Raw genomic sequence first — 18,683 nt, 5'->3', positions numbered from 1 at the left:
CAGCTACAGACAGACCACTACAGGAGATCTTTAATGCCCACAACCATCAGCACCTACAACGGCTCTTTGAAGAAACCTGCAAAATATGAGCTACAAAAACATTTAATTTCCCTTCGGGATTAAGTATTTTTCAATTTGAATTAAATTTGAATTGAATTGAATATGGTCAAATGTTAAAAGCTTTATAGATCTTTCATTCCCTTCTTTATGTCAGTGCCCATAGGTAGGGTTTAGTTTACGGTCTGCGCGGAGGCGGATCCATCCTCAACGGCGCCTGCAATGTGGGGAGCAGGAGGAGGGTTTCAGTTCCCCCCCTGAGAAACAGAACGGACTGAAGTGCGGCATCATCACTGCTGGGTCCACTTCACTCCACACCTCTGGATTTCTCTAATATTTCTCGGAGGACAAAAGTCTTTCCAAAGATTTTTTAGTTTCAGTGGATTTGTTTTACAGCAGATTTCAGGCTCCAGGGCCATAAAGCGGACCTGGACAGACCAGGGCCGGACCGTTTATGGACATTGCAATAAGTGCGTCGCGCGCAGTCGGCAATCCTCGCTGTGCTGCGGATGGGAACATGCTGATCGATGTTAAAAAACAAGATCGACTGCCCACCGATGCCCGCTCTCTGCGCAGTTTGATTGGTGAGTTCACATGATTTTTAGGTTTGGAGTAAGTTCAGCTGTCCAGATAAATTAACAGGGTGGAAAAAGCTCCTGCCCAATAACTGTTTCATTTTGCGGCCAATCAAATTTTCTCCTTTTGGCCTCACGCCGTGTGTGCAACTCGTTTAAACCCTGTTATGATAAAGGTTGTTTGGGCAGAGAAGAGAGTTATTTAATACTCATTCAAGTTTAGAACAGGGACAAGCGCATGTTGATGAACATAAAAAGTAAATCTGCAAGATTATATCCAGAGGCGGTTTATTTTAAAATAACTGGTTTACAATTTAATAATTCAAATATATCACAGAGCATTACTAAGATTAATTAAATTGTTTTAAAGCGTTTGGGAAATTTTTTGTTATTTTTGTTTTAAAAAGAAACAGGTGTCGCGAAAAATATTCCTTAAAGGACGTTTGTATTAAATTACTTTATTTCGAATCATAAACAGGCAGCCAGATACTAATTGAAAGCATTTACTGCATATTGATTTTAGAAAATGTCTTTTACCTACATATATATATATATATATATAATATATATATATATGTGCGTGTGTGTGTAGATAGATAGATAGATAGATAGATAGATAGATAGATAGATAGATAGATAGATAGATAGATAGATAGATAGATAGATAGATAGATAGATAGATAGATAGATAGATAGATAGATAGATAGATAGATAACTTGCATGAAGACGCACAACTGTTTTGGCACACACACATGCATCCGAAATACATCCCCAAAACAAATACCCAAACTCCTTGTGCAGAAGGCCATTCATCTATTTTATAGCCTACATTTTTCGATATTGTGACTATGTCTCACAGGAGGCAAAGCTAATGTTTAGTGTTTTATTATTTTTGGTTCTCTTATGTAAGTTTTAAGGCCGACATGACATCATGCGGCACCATAGCCAAATAAGAGATTCTTATTAACAAAATAACGATGCCATGCAACGCCGTAATTTTTGGTTTCCCGTGTTAAACGTAGACGTAGCCTTCAAAGAAATGTTCCTAAGTAAAACTAGGGGTGTCTGACCTGTTGTCGAGGTTTATGGTGCTAATGCTAAAGAACAGCAAAGCATTGCACGAACGTGTAAAATGAAACGTGACCAGCATCGTCTGACAGGAGGCTGATGCTGTCTCCTTCTTGTTGTCTCTCAGGGTGTGACTCTCCTCCTCAGGCCGTGTGTGAGGGCTGCACGCGTATCATCTCGGACCGCTTCCTGATGCGGGTCAACGGCGCGTCTTGGCACGAGGAGTGCCTGCGGTGCGCCGCGTGCCAGCAGTCACTCACCGTCACCTGCTACTTCCGGGACAGCAAAGTGTACTGCAAACGCGACTACCAGAGGTAGGAGAGCCCCGCTCCGCTGTAGGGCCCCGGGGTTCGGCCTGCGGTGCGGGAAGCTACAGGACTGATATGATCTTACCTCACTAGCCAGCTAACCAGCGCAATGTTACTGAGTGCATAAAAATTATTAATTAGAACGCTAAATAAAAAATTGCCGCCTTTGATTATATTAACATGACATGCTGTAACACATTGATGCAGTTTGTCATGAGCTGTTTGCTTTAAGGTTCGTGTTAAAAAAAGGTTGGGTTTTTTTATTCTGCTTTTTGAATCTTGTTGGTTCACAGCGCCTTCACGTTTATCGACACCTCTGATAAAGATGTTTTAAAAAACCTTTTAAAAAAGAAGCCATGTATCATAATAAATAATTCAGTGATCACTTTATTTACCTCCCTCACGATCTTGGATGGTGAGAACCTGAGTGATCATCCAGCCTATCACAGTTCCAGTTATTTGCAATTATTTCTCTGGCTGCAGATGTGGGCAGGTTTGGGGGAGCTGCAATTTTCCTCTAGTTTTTTTTCCCTAACTTATGACGGTGAATACCATGTTGTCTCATCTTTATCATTGTGCAGAGTGGTGTGAAATAGGAAGCTATATTTAATGACATATTTATACCCCAGGGGTAACAGACAATTAGCGAATACTAATATAAAGATACAACTTTTAATGTATGTGTATGTGTGGTTCCAATTATTCCAGTTGTCCTTCAGGGATTGGCAGTAATTGTGGCAGCTCTGATTTTATTACAATACGTATATCAGATGTACTCCATGTTCACTATGTTTAACTGCATTGTCACTAATGAGTTTATAAAAAATAATTAGTGTGAGACTGTCTTACTGCAATAAAAGATTAATTTAGTTTGAAACTTTTACTTTATCTTTGCCGGGAGGTTCAATAAAAGTGAAGGGTGCCAAACTGTGAATTATCAACTACTAATTCAATGCAGGAACTTGTGCAAAATGGCTTCAAATATTATTTTGGTTGCAGCCTATTGATAGAACTTCTATGTCCTGAAAGAATGAGTGCTAAACCATGTGTGTATATATAGCAAACAGAAACAACTGTGTTTTTACAACAGAAGTGTCATAGTCTGAGGTTGTTGTGAACCAAAGTGCAGAGGCAGGCGAGAAGACGGCATGGCGAGTTGAATGATGATTTTGTTTAAGTCAAACTCCGGCTTAACGGAAGGCAGTCAGGCAGGGTGTAACAAAGTGTATACAGGTGTCCAGGTCTGGCAGAGTAACAAGATGAACAGGGAAGTTGACGAAACAAACCAGCAGGGAACAAAGAAAACAGACCAACTAATATACGGAGGGAAAAGAGTGTGGAACAATAGGCAGGTAATCAATGGAACAGGAGACAGGTGTGACATGGCTAGCAGGGAGGCTGAAGGACAGGTGAAACTAATTACAAAACTAAACCATGGGAGAAGGGACTAAACAACAAACTCAGAGAAACAGATCTAAGAAAACTACAAGAACCTGGAAAATAAGAACTAACAAAGTAACCTGAAGACATAGAGGAAGACCTCACTGAAAAGTAAACAAACCCCAACAAATACTGACTGAAATAACTGGGAGGGAAGCAGAGAAAGCAATGACTTAGAATAAATGCGAACCAAAATGTAAACAATAAGTGGAACTAAGTATAACGGCAAACAATAACTGAAAGCTAACCTATCAGAAGGAAGTGAAACAATAGAGACTAACACGGGCAACTAAATTAGGGATAAGGCTGGGAAGAACTACAAAATTAAAAGTGAAACGAACACTGAGTAAATAATAACTGAAGGGGAACTAATGACAAGAGAAGGAACAGGGAAAAGAAACTAAAGTCCAATGTGGCAGATCCTGACAAGAAGAGATAAAAGGTCTAATCATATCAGAAAGCTGATATAAAATAACATGTTTTCATACTGCCGCCTTGTGTCTTGGGGGAAATTCTAGGATTTGACCTTCTGTGGTGCTCAGTGAGCAGCTAACATTGGCAATTGACTGGAACAATCATTGAAAATGTTTTGTCTAGTAAATCCAAGATCTTTTCCAAAAAGGATTCATCTTCATCTATGATCTCCCCTCCAATTGCACTGACATGCAACCCTCCTGCTAAATCAAAGGTATCACTGGGCATGACCAGCATTTTATTTTCAAACTGTGTGTATTATAGTTTATGTATGTAGGCTATTGATAGCTCATTCTCAGGCAGTGTCACACTATAGGACATATAACAATGTTTAGGTTTCTGTGCATGCTCTGGTGAAGTGTGGTGGTGGTGGTAAGGAAGCACTGTACCCCAGGACCGGTAGGGCTCTCACTTTTCATGTCCCGCAGGGGAGTAGTTGGTTAGTTAGTGATGAATAAGGTAATAGTTCATCTGAACCAGATGATGGGAATTTCACATCTGCATTTGTTGTCTATTCATGGACATGACCACACACACAATGCATCTGGTCTGCTTGTTTGTTTTATTTTAGCCATAGTACTTTGGTTGGCCTTGTTGCTGTTTAATGTGCTTTATAAATAAAATGGTGTGGTGTGGTGCGATATGATTTGCTATGGTATGGTATGGTATGGTATGGCCAACAGAGACAATGTAGGCCAACTTTTAAAAAGTTTAATGTTATCAAATCAACTTGTGGGATGAAGTCACCCAACTGTTTCATCTACCAAATTACAGAAACTGTCATAACCTTCATCACAGTGCTCAGTATATGTGAAGCAGTACGTCCTGAATTTACCACTGCAATTGGAATTGAAGGGCTAGATGTTAGGTGTAACTGTTGCGAAGGGCCAGACCAACGGGCTTAACCCAGTTCTTCAAAATGTAATAATAATATTAACAATAATGATAACAACTGCGCCACCGCAGTTGGTAGCACTGTTGCCTTGTAGCAAGAAGGTCCTGGGTTCGACTCCTGGCAGGGGGTCTTTCTGCATGGAGTTTGCATGTCCTCCCCGTGTATGCGAGGCTTCTCACCAGGTATGCCGGCTTCCTCCCACAGTCCAAAAACATGACTGTTGGGTAAACTGTTCTCTCTAAATGCAGATATTTACAAAACAACTGATGAAAAACTAGCATTTTTAAGTTGCTTTGGCAGGATAAAAATCAGGACATCATTCGGTTTCTAGACCTTAGTTTTTCAGCATGTAGAGACATTTCTTAGTGGGTAACAGTGTCACAAAAGACCCTGTTAAAATGCCAATATCACTTTAATGGCATAGTGCAACAATTCGCTATGAGCAAAAGTAACCAAATAAAAAAAAGTACTCGGTGTGTTTCTTTCAAAACAAAAGTTGATTTCAAAACCTAAGGTGCATTTGAATATTTACGCCTGAGTAATCAGACAGGGAGTCTAATGTGCTGGTGATGATTCTCATTCATCCACGAAATGGCAAATCCAATAATCAAATCCAATTATCCTTTTTTGGATTCAACCCATCTAATGAATCTTATTGCTTCATTTGGACTAGTCACACTCTGTAAAGATAATTTGGGTAGAGGTTTGAAAACCTAAAAAAATTGTAATGATAGGTCCTTTATTTTTAGGGGTGAAGCCTGAAATTCTCACTGGTCTTTGATGTTTTGGTACTGCATTGTTGAAGGACCTTGTTACTGGGTGACCTTGCTTCTTGCCTTGAAAGTTTCTATTCAGAGAAGCTGGCACTGATAGCAGGTGTCTGAATGGTTCCTCGTATATCTGCTCCGGTCTGCTCTTCTTAAAAAGGGAGGGGGGGGGTCTTGACCCTACACCTGGCAACATGGAACCTCAGAAAAAGTAGAGACTGAGAGCGGAAGCCTTCAAGCCCAGGCAGACAGCAAACTGAATGTTGCAAACCTACAAAAGCTGATGTAAATCTCTCTATGAAAGGTTCTCCAAAGAAATCTTTTTTATTATTTATTATTATTGTTGTTGTTGGTGCTGTTGTTACTTGCGGAAACCAAAATTTTAAAGCTATTAAGACAGAAAGAATATATTTTTCTTGAGTGAAAACCTGAATTTACAAAGATTCAAAAACATTATTTGGATTTACACACTCCAGTGTGGAGCATCTCACACTCCATCATTTCTACAAATGCAAATAAATCAATTATGTTCAGGTTACCTGAGATAATTCACAAGTTTAATTTTAGAAAAAATACATTTAAAAATACATTAAAAAGCTACATCTAACTTCTAGATGTAAACGTGCTTAAAGAAACAATAACATAACTGAATGATTCTCATGACAAACAAATTATTTGTTAATTTAAAGACAATTAAAATGTTTCAATAACATCCTTAGAGAGAAATTCCTAAGAAAATCCAGTGTTCAATTTATGTTTAGCATATTTTTCTTGGACACACTATGGTAGTTCATAGAACACTGACACTTTCCTGCTATTGAGGCTTTCCTTGAGTGCGTACCTTTGAATATCAAACCTTTACCCAAAGTAAAGTTTTAAAAAGTGTAATGGTTGAAATCAGAAGCAAACTCAATTGTTTTCTTTATTACTGGAATATGCCTATACCGCTAAACATCCACTACATTGTCTCTAAATGCAACAGTACTGACACTGTTACTCTGTTTAGTTTTCATCGAAATAAAAAAGCAGAAATCATCTGCCAGAGAGCCAGTTGCTAAATGAATTGTTACAGCATAGGCACATAAATCCAGTTTTTATGCTCCTGGCTGTTTGCAAAGTAGGATTGATAAGGTCAGGTGAACACGGAGCTGGAGTGGTTGTGTGACCTCAGAAATCTGCCCTTGACATGTCATTTGACTTAGAATTGAACCTTGTCTAACATGAAATGTAATGTCTGCTAGATCAACATCTGCATTGGCTATAGGACTGTACTATCAAAGACTCAGTATGGATTTGTTTTAGGATATTTGACTAGGGTTTTGAAAGCTGAATGCCTCAAAATGGTTCTGGTTTCTAAACCTGTATTGAGAGTAATACAACCTTATATTTGCTTCAGTTTTAATGTATGCAAAGAAAGAGGTTTTGATGTAAATGTTCCCCAAGGTGCAGATAGGAGAGAAGGTATAGTGAAAATGAGGTCCATTTTGTGGTGTTTATTGAACATCTGATGGGGAGCTCCACTTACTGCCATCACCAAGGCAGACTGACTGCAGTATGGGACTATTAAATAAAAGTCAAAACTGTGCATTGTATAGCCCAATGAGCTGAGGTCTTGCAACAGTGATCTCGAATGGCTATATGGATCAGTTAATGTGAAAGTAAATAGTCTGTGCAAAGTATACCTGTTCCAGTGTTTCTGTGGTTTGATGCCATCTACTGACTTCCTTAGAGAGACATTATTTTATCAGATGGCTTTTTATTATCAAATTAAATTGACTGTATAATTGTAATTTGAATCTGACTGGATTTGATGGAAGTATTTTTATCAAGTGGCATTTTTTTACTGAATTTGACAGCACAACATTAAGGTCAAATTCTAATGTATTGAGTTGAATTTAAATTTGTCTGTATGACTGGATTGATATGATTCTAGAATTCTGTAAATTAAACATATCTTTTCAGTTTGTAAAGAGTCTTGAGATGACATTCGTCATGAACCAGTGCTATATAATAACTAAATTGAGGTGGCTGCACATCACTGATTATTGATTAGATTTGTTTGTTCTGTGAATATTTAGTACCTTTAGATGCTGTTTGTTGTGAACTGGTGTTATATAAGCAAAGCTAGAGGGTGAAATCACTCCTGTGAGCACTAATTGACAGATAGATGTTATATGGATCAGACAACAACACTACAACACTTTAGGAATCTCTGTTTTGTCACATAACACAGCTGGTAACTGCTCTATAGGTGTTGCCTTTGGACTAGAAACTGTGACCTAAAGCAGCACGGTGCACCATGAAATCCACTTTAATATTCCTGCGTGGATCATTTTAAACCACTAACAACCCAGAATACACAACCAACCCTTAACACACTAATGTGTGAAATTTTCAATATTAATAGAACTGATGTTAAATATCCTTATGTGCAAATATGTAAGATCACACAAATTTCATAGGACAGCTTAACCTTTTCATATTGTACTTTTCATCCCTATAAATTAAATCAAAATATATATACTAAGATGTTAAGCTGACTTAGTGTTGCCTCTTGTATGTTTCATTTCTTTTTGGCTAGCTGAAAACACCATCATAATTCATCATTAGGCAAGGCAGTATGTGGGATATGTCATTGTAAAACCGAGCAGGTTTATTTTATTTAAAACCCAAGGACCTTGTGTGTTGAGCATTAATCTAAGCAGAGACCCCTGCAGGTGATGATACAAGAATAAATCCTAGGCCCAGACACAGCAGGCTGTCGAGGACTCAGTACACCCTGTGCCTCCTGGGAGCGACGGCATAAGTAAAGAAAAGGGGGAGGGCAAAGTCAACCCCCAAAAAACAACACAGATACCAGCAGGAGCTACTTAAAGCCCTGTTCTGTTTGGATACAACCGCCGATCCTCGGCTGAGCCCAGCACTAGAAAAACAAGCCTTCATAAAATGTTGCAGATTGGGTTTCTTCGCCTCATTAGACTTTTTGGTTCACACACTCAGGTTGTCCTGCTCCCACAAATCCATCATTACATAACTTCAGTTTTTTATGCTGCTTCCTCTCTGGCCCAACCTGGACTTCAAACAGGAGCAAAATGAAACAGTGGCTGGGCACAGAGCTGCTGAAGGTTACCGTCTGAAAAAAAACTGTCTTCCTTTTAAATCCTTGGTTATATGTTGCATCCTGTGCATGAGATAAACAATTCAGTTCAATTCAGTTAATTTATATAATGCTAATTGGTCTCAAGATACTTTCCAAAAACTATAAATCCCATCCTACAAACCGTTTCCAAGTCAGTTACACACATTCCAATTTGATTCTAGTTATCAAACAATATATTCAAGTTCAGTTTTATTCGCAATGATAAAAACAATTTATATTTAAGGAAGCCCAGCACACACATGGTAATTGTATTATTATAAAAATACAGAAAAGTGAGCTTCTAGAAAACACATAAATGATTAATTGTTCTTCAGTAAGCGGGGCAGATTTGAAGGTAACTAAAGAACCTAATCTGTGTCTGGACTGTTTCTATCCAGTTAAACTCAGTTATCAAAAATATTAGCTTAATTGAAAACCTTCAACTTGTATGTTAGACCCAATCCCAAGCCAATTATTTAAGGAAGTGTTCCCTTTTATTACCTGACCCATTTTAGATATGATTAGTCTATCCTTAGTAAATGGATATGTACCAGAGGTTTTAAAGGTTGCTGCAATTGAACCTTTACTTAAAAAATCACCTATTCATCAAGATGACTTGATAAATTACAGACCTAAATCCAATCTTACATTCTAAATTTCTTATAAAATAGTTACTAATCAAATGTTATACAGTTATGATTTTAGTCAGGTTTCAGATATGGGCAGAAGCCTGTGACATCAGAAACTGAATTTGAATTGCTCAGACTGAATCTTAATTTGCGTAATTTCAAATTAAATGCCTTGAATTTTGGTGAATGAATTTCACTAAATTGAAACTGAATCTAATGGTTTGAAACAGATTTAATTTGCTTTGAAAATGAATTTCATTATGTTGCAATTATGAAAATGAAAATATTATTTAATATTAATACTTTAATTTAAATTTTATTAAACAATATTTTGGTCTGTTAAGGGTTGTCCTGTGAATACCAGCCCAGTAAGGCGATGGTATTAGGACAAAATAGAAAGGTGTGAGACGAGCTCTGACATTATTGAACAGCAAAACTCTGTACACACATGGAATGAATTCACACAATTTCTTAAAATTCAAGAATTTATTAACAAAAATAAGTCAACTCAAGTCAAACATATTTCAATCAACAAACTCTTTACTATGCTAAAACAACCCGACTAAACTACCAAACAAAATGAAAGAAGAAGGAAGACTAATGGGCTATGTACAATATAAACAAGTTGATCATACATGGCTGAAAGCCATGACTGAAAGAGTGATGCAACATTACCATGCAATATTATTTATGTTTGAGAACCAAGGATTATCTTGAAGAATCTGGAATTGAAATTAAGTTAGTCTTGGGCCTAACTAAAGTAATAATTGGCATACCTTTCGACAACCATTCACAATGCAAGATCAGATAAAATATTAGTCAGTCAGTCAGTCAGTCAGTCATTTTCTACCGCTTATTCCATAGTGGGTCACGGGGAAGCTGGTGCCTATCTCCAGCAGTCTATGGGCGAGAGGCAGGGTACACCCTGGACAAGTTGCCAGTCCATCGCAGGGCAACACACAAACAACCATGCACACTCATTCATACACCTAAGGGCAATTTAGAGTGACCAATTAACCTAACAGGCATGTCTTTGGACTGTGGGAGGAAGCCGGAGTACCCAGATAAAATATTATTTTTAATAAAATAATATTTTAAAGAATGATTTGCTGAATAAAGCCAACCTTCTGGATGACCAATTCTCAACGGTGTTTAATTAGCTGCCTTTATTTATTAAAATAATATTTCAACCTGGATAGACTCACAAAGACAAGACAGGGATGCAATTAGAAAAGTTTATTAGTGAATGTTTATTTCTTTGGCACTCGGATCCCTGTGGAAGACGTGAATGCTGAGAATGACATGCGCTTGAATGAACATTTTAAGGTTAGATTTAGAGATGTCTTCCCCCCCCAAAAAAGGGGGCCTAGGCTGGGGTCGAGGCTGGGGCTGAGGCCGCAAATGAGAAAGGAAGGGAAGTTATTGAGGTTTATAAAGATTCGAATAACGGGCATGAAGAAGGGACGATTTGAGCCTAGAGAGAAGGAATAGGTTAGTGTGCCTGACCAGGCATCGATGGGGCTGTGCCTGAGAAGATGTAGATGGGGCTGTGCCTGAGAAGAGGTAGATGGGGCTGTGCCTGAGAAGAGGTAGATGGGGCTGTGCCTGACAAGACGTAGATGGGGCTGTGCCTGACAAGACGTAGATGGGGCTGTGCCTGAGAAGACGTAGGTGGGGCTGTGCCTGACAAGACGTAGATGGGTGTGTGCCTGACAAGACGTAGATGGGCGTGTGCCTGACAAGACGTAGATGGGGCTGTGCCTGACAAGACGTAGATGGGTGTGTGCCTGACAAGACATAGATGGGCGTGTGCCTGACAAGACGTAGATGGGGCTGTGCCTGAGAAGATGTAGATGGGCGTGTGCCTGACAAGACGTAGATGGGGCTGTGCCTGAGAAGACGTAGATGGGCGTGTGCCTGACAAGACGTAGATGGGGCTGTGCCTGAGAAGACGTAGATGGGGCTGTGCCTGACAAGACGTAGATGGGGCTGTGCCTGAGAAGACGTAGATGGGCGTGTGCCTGACAAGACGTAGATGGGGCTGTGCCTGAGAAGACGTAGATGGGGCTGTGCCTGACAAGACGTAGATGGGCGTGTGCCTGACAAGACGTAGATGGGGCTGTGCCTGAGAAGACGTAGATGGGGCTGTGCCTGTCAAGACGTAGATGGGCGTGTGCCTGACAAGATGTAGATGGGCGTGTGCCTGACAAGACGTAGATGGGGCTGTGCCTGACAAGGCGAAGATGGGGCTGTGCCTGACAAGGCGAAGATGGGCGTGTGCCTGACAAGACGTAGATGGGGCTGTGCCTGAGAAGACGTAGATGGGCGTGTGCCTGACAAGACGTAGATGGGGCTGTGCCTGAGAAGACGTAGATGGGGCTGTGCCTGACAAGACGTAGATGGGCGTGTGCCTGACAAGACGTAGATGGGGCAGTGCCTGAGAAGACGTAGATGGGGCTGTGCCTGACAAGACGTAGATGGGCGTGTGCCTGACAAGATGTAGATGGGGCTGTGCCTGACAAGGCGAAGATGGGGCTGTGCCTGACAAGACGTAGATGGGCATGTGCCTGACAAGACGTAGATGGGCGTGTGCCTGACAAGGCGAAGATGGGCGTGTGCCTGACAAGACGTAGATGGGGCTGTGCCTGAGAAGACGTAGATGGGCGTGTGCCTGACAAGACGTAGATGGGGCTGTGCCTGAGAAGACGTAGATGGGCGTGTGCCTGACAAGACGTAGATGGGCGTGTGCCTGACAAGACGTAGATGGGGCAGTGCCTGAGAAGACGTAGATGGGGCTGTGCCTGACAAGACGTAGATGGGCGTGTGCCTGACAAGATGTAGATGGGGCTGTGCCTGACAAGACGTAGATGGGCATGTGCCTGACAAGACGTAGATGGGCATGTGCCTGACAAGACGTAGATGGGCGTGTGCCTGACAAGACGTAGATGGGCGTGTGCCTGACAAGACGTAGATGGGCGTGTGCCTGAGAAGACGTAGATGGGCGTGTGCCTGACAAGACGTAGATGGGCGTGTGCCTGGCAAGACGTAGATGGGCGTGTGCCTGACAAGACGTAGATGGGCCTGTGCCTGACAAGATGTAGATGGGGCTGTGTCTGACAAGACGTAGATGGGGCTGTGCCTGACAAGATGTAGATGGGGCTGTGCCTGACAAGACGTAGATGGGGCTGAAGATCAAAGAGAAGAAAATAATTAATTAACGATGGTGCCTCTAGAGGAGACAAATGAGGCAGAGACTGAGAAGACGAGGCCTAATTGAGTACTAAAAGGGAAATCTATCAGGAAAATAGAATGAAATAAAAGGGAAGAAAGAAGTGCAAGGCATTGAAAGGATAAATAATGCAGAGAAATGTAGTTTGTAAATATACTATGAAAGCAAGGAAAATAGGGATGCAAAGCAGTTGACAGAAATGCCTAAAAGGCTATGCAGATAAAGATCTGGAATAAAGCTATAAAAAAAGATCTGCCGAGCAGGAAAAAGAAATGGATAGATCGGGTAATGGAGGAAAAAAGGCAGGAAATAAGTGAATGTAATTAAAGGGAAGAAAAAGCTTAGATGAAACGGGGAATTGGCCCGCAAAAAGAAAAGGGGAAATAAAGTGAGATGAAGAAATTTCAGAAGAGCTATGCAGTGTTGGAAATGTCATGAAGGAAATGCAGATGAAGACATGAAATAAAGTAATAGTTTGTAAATAGGCTATGAAAGCAAGGAAAATATTAGGGATGAAAAGCAGATGATAGATATGCCATGGGGGCAATGCGAGATGATGTATATATACCGCAGAGGTTATACAGATAAATATATGGAATAAAGCTATAAAAACAGATCTGTCGAAAAAAGAAATAGATAGATAGGGTGATGAAGAAAGAAAGGCAGGAAATAAAAGAAGAGGTAATTAAAGGGAAGAAGAAGATTAAATGAAACAGGAAATTGGTCTGCATGAAGAAAAGACGGGGGAAATAAAGTGAAATTTCAGAAGACCTTTGGAGTGCTGGAAATGCCATGTAGGAAATGCAGATGAAGATATGAAATAAAGCAATATAATAGATCTATTAATAAGGAGTTAGAAGATAAATCGGTCGTGAAGGCAGAAAAGAACATAAGTGAGCTAGAGTGAAGGAGAATAATTGGACACGACTGGCAGGTGGGAAGAAGGGAGCCGAGAAGAGTGGATTAAGTGATCCTGACAGGCGCAGAAGAGGAAGGATGAGAAACTGGCTAAGGGACAAGGGAAAAGGAAACATAACAAGAAGATGAGTGTAAGGACTAAGCAGAGCCTAACGTGTGGAGGAGAAAGGACGAGCTTGGAGAGGGAATGGTACAACCTGATTGGCATGGAGGATGTAGAATCAGCTGAGCCTGACGAGGAGAACAGAGAGTGAGACCTGTTGAGCCTGGCAAGGCGTGGAGGGGATATGAGACAAACCTGACTAGGAAGGGTGCGGACCTGAGCGAGCCTGACACGGAGAAGAGGGAAAAATAATGAAAGCCTGACTAGGCAAGAGGATGAGAACTTGCAGAACATGATGAGGTGAGCAGAAGATGAGACTTGGACGTCCCTGACAAGGCGTGGAGGAGAAATGATGTAATCCTGATAAGCTGGGAGGCCTGACTGTAACTGATGAGGGATCGGCTTGTATGAAGGAGAGCGAGAGGGAAAAGAAATAGCTGTGCCTGACATACACTTGAAATATTTTAATTAAAGGTTCTGAGTTGTACTGGTTTCTTTTACCTTTATATGAATTTCATGAAAAGTTATTGTTTCTTCCATACCTCTGACTCTCTGAGGGGCTCACCGAGGCGCAGATGCACAACGCTGTTAGCAGCGGCTAAATGTGCAAACCTAATCATGCAAGTTCTACCATTTCTAAAAGACACGAAGATAGATCTGCTCTACTGAGCAAATATGGCTTCCTACACTGTTGCAGATTCCCAACATAAATGAGTTGTTAAAGTTAAAACTTGCCAATGACATGAATATGAATGAGGAATTCAGCCAGAGAAAATAACTAATCGATCTCAAATCAGTTTGTCTTATGCGGATTGAGTAGAGAAAATAATATTTGAAAAAACTGATGGTTATATCTTCACGCCAATAAAGCCTTGCATTATGTGTATCTCTTCAGTCACACTAAGAGCTGTGTGGGGAGATCGAACCTTGAGGAACTCTGAAAGCTGTATGAACCACAGTCCAAACTGGGTTCCTGTGTGGGCCATTGATAGGTGGACCCTTAAATTAGACACTCTTGTCCAGTTCTTTAGATTTGGACTGAGAAAACTGACTGTCCAAGCTGTCCGACAACTTTAAATATCTCCAAGTTTGTTGGAGTAGAACTACAAAATATAAACATGAGGCCCTTCTTTAAACTACTGAGAGAGCAGCAAACTTCGATGAGTGTTAAAGATTAATCAGCTTGTTGACAATGAGAACGGTGATTCTTATTCTGGAGACTGGATTAATGCGCTGCCCCTGCTGAATCTATGAACGGAGCCTAGGTGGGACGTTAGAATGTGTGGGAGCATAGAATCTGCCTAAGGGAAAAAGAGAAGTGAGAAACACTGAATGCCTAAAATGTTGCTGAAGGTTGAAAATGGAATGGAAAAGAAAAATGGAGTGATGCATCTCACCTAGAGACAAGCAAGATTGGGCGTTAGCGAGGTGAACGCCGGTGGGATGGGCCGAGGAGCGGGCTGGGCACCGGTAGAGCAGAGAAGAGGAAGCTGATGTAGCCAAGTTGGAGGCCAACTCCGGAGATGTTGAGTGAGATGAGAATCCATGGATGATATGCATGAAGCAGAGACGATTGAGGAATGTCTGGAGTAGAAGAAGAGGTCGAAGCTTGAGGTGCGAGAGGATCGGTTTGAGAGATGAAGATCAGAGGAGAAGCTGTATGCAGAAAACAGGCAGAAAATGTGCAGGGGGAGCCAGGGTGGAGGAGATCAACCTCGGCGACACTTGGCAGGAGGATTTTAAGGCGCTTCCGGAGGAGGTGGAAGGTGGAGGAGGTGGAAGGAGAGAATTATGCTGCGGCAGGAGTGCGGAGAGCTGAGCGAGGTGGGATAAATCCAGATCAGTCAGGAGACATGCAGCACAGTCTGGACTGGGAGAATGGATGCCAAAGCGGGAGGCCAGGCGAATGGTTCTGCGAGCAAGTAAGGAGGAAGGAGGGCGAAGATCCGTTGCGAACAACGCAAGTGGCGGCCAGATTGTCAGACTGAAGTCAAACATGACGTGGCTGAACGTCAAACTTCAGCTGCAGAACGAAGGGTTCCGCGGATGAAGATCTTTTAAAGCGGAGCCTTGATGGATGACTGGCCCGGGGGAGAAATGCAGACTTGACGCTGATTGGTGGAGCAGAGCCACGTTGAGGAGTAATTAGATGAAGCTGGAGGTGATGGTGAGTCTTTCATGTTGAATTTTCATTTAAACTCCATTTAAAGAAACATTATTAAGGAAATAGTAAAATAATATTTAAGAAAATATTATTTTGAATAAGAACCAAATCTTTCTGGAGAAATTGGCGTACTGGTGTTTACTTAGTTTTCAAGTTTAGTAAAATAATATTTAGGGAAATATTATTTTCTAAATTGAAAACTAACAACTTATTTGGGTAAATGATCTTTAGCAGACATGTGTTCTTAGCTGTTAGCGGTTGGAGCTAACAAAAGAAGTTTATAGCTTATCACCAGAATCAAACACATACCTTTAAAATAGCATTAATAAAAGGGTTCAAATGCATAAGCATGGACGACGCCTTATGGCCAATCTGTGTTTAAAATCACCCTTTAAATAAAGTTTTTCTTAACTTAAAAAAAAAACACGTGCACACAAACTGAGCACATGTGCTGAACAGATAATCTGCTAGAACTAAGATGGCTGAGTTTCAACACAAACAAAACCAAACGTCTTAAAACAAAAGATGTTTAGATCATTTCATTCTAAACTACTTCTCTCTGCTCAAAACACAACCTCTTACGTGAACCGTGCTGAGGAAAAGCTGTCCGGGGCGACGAAGTTGAAGAAAGCATCCACAGTGAACAAATGGGTTAACTGCAGCTAACCTCCGTAGCTGTGGGGTGGGGCGGCTCGTTGTGTTGGGCCAGCCAAATTGCATTTTACAGCTGTAGCCACGGTGATGCGGTCCCGTTGTCCTTCCTTCAGACTGGAAAAAGCTGTTCCACTCGGCGTTGTAGAGACAGGGTCTCTGCTGGGAACTCTCTGCAACACAGTTTGCTCAGAGAGGTCGACTCACCTTGTCAGCTGACCGGGTGGTTGTGGTGCGCTAAACCCCAAGAGAACAGCTGACTATTACTGTTAGACAATCATTTGTTTACATGGCGCTTCTTATAGATGGTCATTTGACTTGGTGATTGATATCCGCCAAGCTCATGTATGCGGCAGTGCTCCAGCTCAAAATGCCATGAAGGAAGTTTAACCTGATGTCAAACGTAAATCAATGAATCTTTGTTTGATTACTCCGGCTTTCTTCAAGGACCCGGATGTATGATAAGAAAAACAGAATTATGCAACTGAAAGCGAAAGTAGTTAAGTTGAATTTTTAATCTCACAAAATACATTTTCAAAGCAAATGAATTCAGTTTCAAACCATTAACTTTAGTTTCAATTTGGTGAAATTTAATTTTCAAACCAATGCATTTAATTTTAAATTACACAAGTACAGATTCAGTTTGAGCAATTCAAATTCAGTTTCTGTTGGCACAAGTTTTTGCCCATATTCAGAGCTCATCGTACCACTGAAACAGCACTGGTGAAAGTCACTAATGATATTTTAATTGCCTCAGATAATAAACTTCTGTTTGTACTTGTCCTCTTAGATTTTAGTGCTGCATTTGATAGTTAATCACTGTATTCGCTCAGAATACTGTTACCTATAAATGGACAAAAAAGGGCAAGTTTTTCACACTTTCGCTGTGTCTCTATAGGTCCACACCAGGTAGTGTTATTTTACTGTAAGCCTTTATGAAAATTTGGTACCTTATCTCCAATTTATTGTTAAATATTGATTATAGCTGAAGTTTATAGTTGACCATTAATTAGCATCTGTTAATGTTAGTAATTTAGATATTACCCCTCTTACAGGATTATTTAAACACAGTTATCTTTAATGAACATTGTAAGGTGTACCTTTTAAGTGTTTTATATATATATATATATAAAATATATATGTGTTAAATTGAACACATATATATTTTATATATATATATATATATATATATATATATATATATATATATATATGTGTTCAATTTAACATATTTATTTCTCACTATATAAACTTTAATGAATATATCAAAACAACACCGAGCTGTTAGTATTGTAACATCTCAGTTGTTTCAAACATTTCCTCAGCATTAAAACCCTTAACTGCCTACGCAGTGTAATGCACAAATCAAACCCAGTCATGTTGCTGGCTGCAGACAAGTCGCTAACAAATGCAGGCATGCTAACAGTGTAGATCTGAGGCTGATGAAAATTGTCTCTTCAGCCTTGACAAAAATCTTGTGCTTAACCAGGTCAGTGTATATACAGACACACACACTCAGAAGAACATATAGATGGCTGGGCCCATGGTTTCCTCTGACTGCAGCCTGTTTAAACTGTCTATATATTTGACAGAACATTCTTACGGAAATAAAACCTCTGAAGTGTTTATCTTCTACCTACTATATATAGTTGTTTCTACAACACTGTAAGGCTGAATATCTTTACAGATAAAATAGGTGATGGTGCTGGTTATTGCCTGCGAGCAGGTAGAGTTAACTACCAGGGGAGGGCCAGAGTTAAAAAACAAAACAAAACAGTGATACTTGTCTCACCAGCTTTACTGTTGTTGGCTGTGGATGAATGTGAACCAGCAGAGACATCTGAGGAACAGGTGGGTGGAGCAGGATCTGAGGTATCCAGGGCATGCCGTCTTTCATGTGCGTTGCCATGTTCGTGATGTTTCTTACATATTTTACTAACTAACGTTGCATATCTCTTCCTCACCTGCTTCATTTCCCTCCAATTTGCTGTTGTTGAACTGTGTCTGCGCCATTCTGCTCCTGAAAGTTTTAAGAAAGGAACGCCAAAAGAAAGTGGACGCGAAATCAGAGGAGATAAAGTATGTAATATTCGATGTAACCATGGGTTTTTACCGATGCAGACACGCTAAGAAAGATAGAGTGCACACTAAGCCGGCGGCTATATCCGACATTATTTGTATTTTGTTTGTTTCTATTTCATATTTATTTATTTTACTCTTTATCGTTGAACACAGTTTATTTTTATGTAACAATGTCACACGGTA

General features: G+C 40.4%; 1 protein-coding gene across 1 annotated transcript in view; it reads left to right on the top strand.

The window, feature by feature from the left end:
• Positions 1–351: 351 nt before the first annotated feature.
• Positions 352–18,683, top strand: part of LOC124872257 (LIM homeobox transcription factor 1-beta-like) — a 72,149-nt gene continuing 53,817 nt past the window's right edge. The window contains exons 1-2 of the mRNA XM_047372031.1: positions 352–641; positions 1,829–2,015. Of these exons, the coding sequence (XP_047227987.1) occupies positions 512–641; positions 1,829–2,015 (317 nt within the window). The 5' untranslated portion in view covers positions 352–511. The remainder of the gene's footprint in view (positions 642–1,828; positions 2,016–18,683) is intronic.

The sequence above is a fragment of the Girardinichthys multiradiatus genome, chromosome 8 (genome assembly GCF_021462225.1).
Source record: "Girardinichthys multiradiatus isolate DD_20200921_A chromosome 8, DD_fGirMul_XY1, whole genome shotgun sequence".
NCBI classification, from domain to species: domain Eukaryota; kingdom Metazoa; phylum Chordata; class Actinopteri; order Cyprinodontiformes; family Goodeidae; genus Girardinichthys; species Girardinichthys multiradiatus.
The sequence above is the reverse complement of the archived record's forward strand: the minus strand, read 5'-3'. Positions and strand labels throughout refer to the sequence as shown.